This window comes from Suillus subaureus, assembly GCF_016647635.1.
Source record: "Suillus subaureus strain MN1 chromosome Unknown BJ212scaffold_616, whole genome shotgun sequence".
In the NCBI taxonomy this organism is placed as follows: Eukaryota; Fungi; Basidiomycota; class Agaricomycetes; order Boletales; family Suillaceae; genus Suillus; species Suillus subaureus.
The window spans coordinates 1-8196 of NW_024539172.1; the positions used below are offsets into that span (position 1 = coordinate 1).

The 8196-nt window shown below is 47.1% G+C and overlaps 1 protein-coding gene across 1 annotated transcript; it reads left to right on the top strand.

Moving 5' to 3' along the window:
• Positions 1–2383: 2383 nt before the first annotated feature.
• On the top strand, positions 2384–3015 carry BJ212DRAFT_1307631 (uncharacterized protein; the record flags this gene model as incomplete). Its single annotated transcript, XM_041333856.1, has 4 exons — positions 2384–2607; positions 2658–2673; positions 2765–2822; positions 2900–3015. 4 exons carry the CDS (start codon positions 2384–2386, stop codon positions 3013–3015), a joined length of 414 nt encoding a protein of 137 aa, XP_041184786.1.
• Positions 3016–8196: the final 5181 nt, after the last annotated feature.

Genomic DNA, 8196 nt, shown 5'->3' on the forward strand with positions numbered 1-8196 from the left:
ATGAGCAGGCGATATACGAGATGGTCGACGAGCTGTTGATCACGATTTGGGTGAGCAGCTAAAAGTTTTACTAATAAAAGTCTGAGGCGGGGATCGGGAGAAGATTGAAAGCCGGTGCCAGTGGATCACCTGCATTTACATCTCCACGGACAGCACGTTGCTGGTAGACGGGCCAGACAATATTAATATTTGCATGCAGATGTAGAGCTTGGACACTGGCAGTCCATTCTCAGGTGATCATTCCCTGTCCTAACCAAGTGGTAAGTGTGATATGACAGAAATCTGTTGCAGGTTCGAAACCTGCTCAACAATCTTTTCCCTTTTACCATGCCTTGAACATTCACGCATGGATGCATCCTTCAAGGTCTATCCTGAGTAGTCATAGCCAACTAGCACCAGAACAGATCAGAAATCTACTCTCTTAGGTGGTGCAGGTTTGAAACTTGCCGACAAATGATTTTCCTTCTCATCACACCTTGACATTCACTCATGGACAGTTCTTCGATCGGAGGTTCATGTCAAATGTGGAGGCATCCTGGCCAAAGTGGTTACCACAACAGAATCGAAATCTGTTTCTCTTGAACTGTGCAGGTTCGAAACCTGCGCTTTTTTTCTATCCGAACACACCTTGATATTCATTCATGAATAGTTTCGCCAGAGGTTCGTATAACTGGTCTTAGCCAAGTGGTTACCCCGACAGAATCAAAATCTGTTTATCTTGGAATGTGCGGGTTCGAACCTGCCAGTTTTTTCTATCGGAACACACCTTGACATTCACTCGTGAATGGTTTCGCCAGAGGTTCGTATAACTGGTCTTAGCCAAGCGGTTACCCCGACAGAATCAAAATCTGTTTCTCTTGGAATGTGCAGGTTCGAAACCTGCCAGTTTTTTCTATCGGAACACACCTTGACATTCACTCGTGAATGGTTTCTTCAAATGTTCATCTTAACTGGTCTTATCCAGGTGGTTACCACAACAGAATTGAAATCTGTTTCCCTTAGATTGCGCAGGTTCGAAACCTGCGTTTTCTCCATCGGAGCACGCCTTGATATTCATTCATGGATGGTTTCGTCAGAAGTTCATCTAACTGGTCTTACCTAAGTGGTTGCCACAACAGAATCGAAATCTGTTTCTCTTGGATTGCGCAGGTTCGAAACCTGCCAGTTTTTTTCCTATCGGAACCCACTTTGACATTCACTTATCGATAGTTTACTCGGAGGCATATCCAACTGGTCTTTGCCAAGTGATTACCACAACAGAATCAAAATCTGTTCCTCTTGGAGTTGGTTCGAAACCTACTGACAACATTTTTGCGGTTTAGGATTCTCGGCGGTCCGATCTTAACTGGGCGCAGTCACTGTGCTGAAACCTCCTTTTTATGCAATAGTCTGTCCATAAAAATAAATTCACCTTCACGCCCCGCGAGGGTCGTCGCAGAAACAACTGACCAAAACTGTCGGGATCCACCACCAAACGAAAAATATTAATGGAGCCAGAGACCAGAAGAATGCATGCACGCAAGCTAAGGACAGAGTGAGTCTGACAGTCAGAAAGATGATGTAACCTCCCAACCTCGCTGAAGCCCCATCGATAGATATTCCTTTGGTCGTTGGCTCTAATATGACCGAAGGTGACTTAAAAGTTAAAGGTGGAAGAATTGAAAGTGGCAGGCCGAGCCACACCGTTCTGTAGTTTGTGTGCGCTCCTCTTTTTATGTCGATGAACAAAATATTATTATTTTTAATTACCGTGGCAAGACCCAGGTACCAGACAGAGATGTTAACAAAGAGGTCAACGTGAAACTCTAGAACATCCCATAAGGGAAAGCTTACCATGCAGGAGTGGCCCACCGACGGAAAAAAAGGGCTTAGCGAGAACTGAGTGACAAGTCTGTGACAAATAAGGTGTCAAATGATTGTAACCGAAAAGGCCCGAACACAAGCCGGCAGAGGGATGGGAAACCGATCATGTTCGACAAGAGCCCTCCTCCACTAATGTTGGGAGTCGAGGGGTGCGCATCTTAAACTTGGGCGCCCGTATATCGTCAGAATATCTCAGTTGTTATCAGGTTCCTTTTCCATTTCCACAGATCTTGACACCTGGAGTCCTTGAGGCTTGGTGCCTTGCTTACAATTGATCAGAAGGGCCCTACCGGCGCCAGAACACTTTTATATTAGATATGAGCTACCGCACGCCAGATACTTTGATGTTTTTTGGACTCCCGAATCCCAGACTTTTATCCTAGAGCAATCTTCCCAAATGTGTCGTTGCCTTCGAGCCACATGCGCTAAATAGCCGACGCCACACACAGCCTGGCCAAGCAAGAAAACGTAAAATGACGAGATGTGAATAAATCTGTGAAGACGTGAATCCACATCTACAATGATCTTAGAGTGGCCCACTCGCATGGATCTCGTATACTTTTTCAAGAGGCCCGCAATTGACAGATCCAAAGCGACAGCTGCAGCATCCATGCGATTGGCCATGAAATTCGCTCGTTCAAAGGCGGCCATTCGATATCATATACCCAGCTCGATCCCATGGCAGCTCGTTGACCGCTGGTTCGGTGGGCTGAGCAGTGGTGTCACGGTCAAGGAGTGCCATAGGTGTTGGACGGGATGCAAGCTCGTTGACCGCTGCCCAACGGGTTGAATAGTGGTGTCACGTTTAAGGTCTGTAGGCGTTGGGTTTTCCAAACCTCCATCCCATGGCAGCTCGCTGACCGCTGTTCCGATGAGTTGAACAATGATGTCGCGTTTCAAGATGACCGTAGGTGTTGGGTTTGCCAACCCTCATCGCCTCCGTCAGAAGTATGTTCCAAGTGCGTATGGGTGACGGGATATCACGTCCGAATGCGACTTGAGTACCAGTGCGAGTGCATTTAGTGCGTCTGCTCAGTTGTTTATGAGAGAGACCTACGGGGATGGAGCAGGGGCAGGAGGACCATGGATGATCGACGTGATGATAGGGAGAGCGACAAGGGCAGTAAAGCGTATGAGGTCGACGAGTTGTAAGATTTGAAATAAAAGATGGAATTGAGGTTAGTGGAAAGCAACCGGATATGATAGTATGAACAAGCTGGGTGAGGGGGACAGAAGAACTGGGGAGTTAGTAGCTGGGCTGCATGCCTTGTAAACGAGAGAGGACTGTAGGTGACACCCAAGAATGTGCGTCCCTCCGCAGGTCGTATGCGTCTCGGTAGTTGGATATAGCGCATGTGTTATCTCCTGGGTATGGGGTCTTGCTTCGACGGGAGATAAGCAAGAATACAAAAACACAAAGTTCTGAAACTTACCTGTGACACACTGATACGTCTGTCGAGTAACTCAGAATGACCATAGTTGTGCGAAAGATATCGGAGCTTTGAAAACATTTTAAATCCAGTCCAGCGCGACCAATACGTTTCGGCATAGATTTCTTACCACGGAGAATGTTCGTAGGCGACATTAAATTGTAGAAGGCATGCCTTTTGAATTAATGGGACGACCTCCGAGTCCAACTCGGAGCCCATGTCCAACGTGTTCCAACGCTGAAACGGCAGTGATTGACCCACTCGGTTTTACCTTAACCTGGAAGTGATCTAGTCCACGTTTAATTAGGATTCGCAGACACAGAAATAGAGCCTGAGATCTGTGGGTACGCGACGATTTTTCCAACGTTGACACGTGGGTCCCCGCCATGTTGCTGGTTCCATGAAAGTGCGCCAAAGCGCCGGGTGAAACGGATGCTTGACAATGACGCCATGGTGGTAATAAGAGCCATTTTTACGACTTGTTAGGAGGGAGCATGCGATCCATCCATGCCTCTGCATTCAGTTCAGTCCACTGTGCAAGTGGTAGCTGGAACTTTAACACGATTGGAGTAACGTCACGCAAATGGGAATTGCGTCTCCATTCAGCGTCTTACCCCGAAGATCGTCGAACTGAGGGGAACTCCACATTGTAGAACATCGTACACGCTAACGCCGGTTTTAGGGTGCTGCAGTATCATCGAAGCTTACGTCTCTTTCAAACACAATCCGTCTTATTCGCCCACCTGGGCTGCCAGCACATAATGCACCAGTCAACACGTCGAACGACTCTATCATACATCAACTCACCCATCAATTTCAGTTCTGGCCAATTCCGAGGAAGATGCGTGCGTGCGAAGCTCGTGGAGATACAGAAAGCAGACCTAGGACGAAAGTGAAAACGGTGCCTCTTTCACCCGTTTCCATGCGGCTGACCATGCATGCAGGTACGCTCGTGTAGACCGACGCCCTCTCGATCCACCACCAGTGGTCCAACTCAGGTTATACTACATACACAATGAGGGTGACCATGAATCCGAACACGAAGTTCAAGACTACGAGTAAGTTGTTACCGCCCAGGATTCCTGGTTCTGCTGCGATATTTATTATCTTTTACAGCGAGATACAAAACCTTGGATTACTTTGCAATGTCGACCTGTTTCCAGTGTCTACTCAGCCTGATAGCTCATCGGAGCCAGGCTCCCTCCCCCGTCTCCCTCACCAACTTTCGCCAGTAGTCCAACCCATTCGCCCCCCCTCTGGCGGCTACTCACTACCTTCAATCTCGTCCACCGATCAATTACCTCCCTTAAGCAGTTCGAGTAGGATTCCTGTGTCAGATGCTAAGCTCCCCCACCTTCCTCCCTATGTCCATCACGACCCATTCCAAATTCCTGAACACATGAAATGTACTATGGCACTCTCAGGTGCCACCTTCGTTCAGCCGGCTTGTATAGACTATGGAGGCAAGAGAGCTCTTGTCTTTCCATTTGCTGTACGTCTTTCATCATAGTCGGGAACTTGCTCTCACATGATACGTACACCAATACAGGACCTTGCGGTGAGAATCGAGGGCGACTTCTTCCTCCGCTACCGCATTTTCGATCTCTTTTCGCGCACGGCAGGTCTAGTAGATGTGCCAGTGCAGGCTGAGTGCTATGGCGGTTCATTCCACATATATTCAACCAAAGAATTTCCTGGTTTACAACCTTCAACAGAGCTATCCAAGGTAACCGGGTACCCTTTCAGAAGCAACTTTTGACTGACAATTTGTCGGATTTCTAGCAACTCTCTAGATATGGTGTACGACTCAATACCCGCGAGACGGAACGCAAGCGCAAGAAAAAGGTTTCCAACAGTACCGTCATTCCATCTCGAGCAAGCAGACGCAGAGTCACAAGGATTCCGCAGAGCGGGAGCGAGTGTGATTGAATTTTCTGCGGTGTGAGATTATGGACCAGGACGATTACATTCAAGGGACTTGGCATGCTCATTTGGTTGAAATTTCATAATATCTGACAAAAGCATATGTGCATATACACGGATTGAGCATATATATACTGTTTTGCTCTTGACTTGGTTGATTCTGTTCGTGTGAGGTCTACGCTGGCATGTTCACTGCCGACACGAACGGAAGATCTGAGTCACTGCAAGGGCACACTGGTGAGTCGACAGTGAGATGACAAGGAGAAATTTGCTCACTCTTCGCATCAGCATCGTCCTTCGACATGCCATCGAATGCTCCCTGTTCAAATCCATCGGAGTACCATTCATCATCACCGCATTGGCTGGCAATCCAATCCTCAGTCGACATGCCAGCTTCAGCCGCTCTCTCTTCAATTTCCCTAGCAACCCATTCCTCAAATTCGCCAGGATCCCATCCATCACCCGAGTCAAACTCGCATGTAGTGGTAATTTTGCAATCTTGTTCATAAACTTCAAGTTGAAAGCCCCTTTCGGTGGCCCTGACAGGCATCGTCTTCGCTTTCTGCAAGGGCTCCTTTCCTCCCGATATTGGTTTAGCCACACCAGTACCTGCAGCACCCTCGGATAGAGCTTTAGGATGTAGCTTGCCCCCAAATTTGTCCGGAATACCCTTCTTGACTGACTCCAGTCGGGAGACCTGTACATCCATATGAATTCGATATTCTCAGCCTAGAAATATTTCTCACTTTCACTTTCAATTCTGTAGGCTGTTCCTCAGTCATACTAGCCGGAGTTGCGGTGGAATCTTCTGAACTGTGGCGGGGAATACCCCATTTCGTACCAGCAGACCTTAACTTGTATGGTGGCTGACCAAATTAAATGCATGTTGTTATGGGATGGGTTCAAAGCAAGAGTGTATCTACTTGCCTTGGCTGCTGTACCCTTCGCAGTCGTGCTCTTGGGCATAGTAGTTAGCGGGTACCTGCGTAGATGGCAGGTTTCAGGTCATTTCAAAGGAACTAGATTGCGTCATACCATGCCCCTGAGAGTCTAAGCTGAGCAACAGGAGATTGACGATCACGATTTATTTGGCTATGTATTTATACAGAGTATAGTACTGTGTGGGCGTGAATATGCTACATGAGTAGTTGTCTAGATTAAGCAGCCTGTGCAGAATGAAAAGGTATCGGTATTTGGGCAGGATGAGTAGCATATCAATGCGAGAGCCCTCCGTAATGTCCTTGGTATCAAATAAGACTCTGGCACTGGGGGCACACAAACACGAGAGAGCTCTTCCTCTTCGGGGGAATAGCTGCTTCGACGTCCACCTTATCCTCCCAGTCAGTAGGTAAAGAAGAATCGTCAAGCAAGCTGCGGTAGATCAGTTGGCGAGCCGCCACCACCGCTCTCACATTCCCGACAACCCCCCCGCTTGCACACCTTTTACAATCTGTTGCTGAGCCGCCTTGACAAGCTCTTCCGGAAATTGCTCAAGAGGATCTGATATCGAAGATTCAAGTCCCTTTCTTCTTTTACGGCATGATCGTGTGCCGACTAAGTCTTCGATAGATAGCTTTTCATCTGTATCGGGCCAACTTTCGATAAACTTTCGGGCCCTGGCAGCTGCATTTAATTTTTGTGTCGGTCTTTTCAGACACTCTTGATGGAAGGCTGCGCGGCAAGCTGGACGCGGGCAGAAATGCATTACTGGGTCTCGATCGGATTGTAAGATACACCGCAACAACAAGCAGTACGCGTAACATTCGGCTGTTAAAGGGATGGATATTATCACTTCCACTTCAAGTAACCGATGTACACTCACGTGGATTTTCCGAGCGCGGTATTCCAAGTCAAATCGACAGTAGAATTCATCAGAGTCGAACACCCCTTGGTCGACAGCGCGTTCATCGTATCTCACGACAGTTGCATGATCTACATAGACAGAGTTCAAACTGATGATGTAACACGAGAAACAGAAATTTACCACAGAAACTTGCCGTAGATACATAATCATAGTAATCTGACATGATTCGTTCATATTGGCCACAGTCACTGACATCACTTTGATACTTCAGAACATATTGTTCAGATGTCAATTCTCCGTACACTTACAAGGACTTGATTACAGAGTTGACTTCCTGAGGCGACCAGAACCACTGTACGAGAACCCATACCTGCGTCATGGCTGAGCGAAGATAATACCAGAGTCAGTGGCGAGACATACATCTTCTTCGTTTCTTGCCCTAATTTGTTTGATTTTACCAATCCAATATGCAGTTGGATGATGCATTTTGTCCGGAAGCACCCTTCTGGTAGAATAAATGCGCTGTTGAATGTCAGTGTTTGTTACGTCTTACTGTAAGTCAGACACGAACGTTTCTTGAGTGGAAAATTTATGCGGTCCCCCTCTTCATCAGCGACTAAAATCCAAACCAGCCACCACGTCACAGTCAAGTTGAAAAACAAAACAGTGAAGATATCGTACCTACAAACGAGGCAAAATTTGCATCGTTTTCCATTCGCTATCGGTGGGTATGCCGATTATACACCTTGCCTTTGTTGCTTTCTTACGCGTGAAACGTGACTTCCTCTTACGCCGAGGCATGTTGGAAAGTGAAGTTAGAGACGACAGATTAACTTTCAGCACTCAACGTCTCTTGACGTTGTCCAAGTTCAATCTGTTAGACGTGAAGAGACCTGAAGGACGCGTCTGTGGCACAAAGATCATTGAAATGCAGTTGATGATGTAATCATTCTATGTAAAGGGATTATTAATAATTAACGTTGTACCCTGGTGGCACTGCGTACAAGTGCACTGATTTTTGTTCTGAGACACTGCACACCATGCTCTTCTATTTCACATCTTGCGTGATTAGGTATGTCTTCATAGATATCCAGAGAGCTACATACCGATGGAATGTTTAGTTCGGTTGTCGTTTTCTTTATCCTGGCTATGCGTCCTACAAAACCCTTTCCCAGA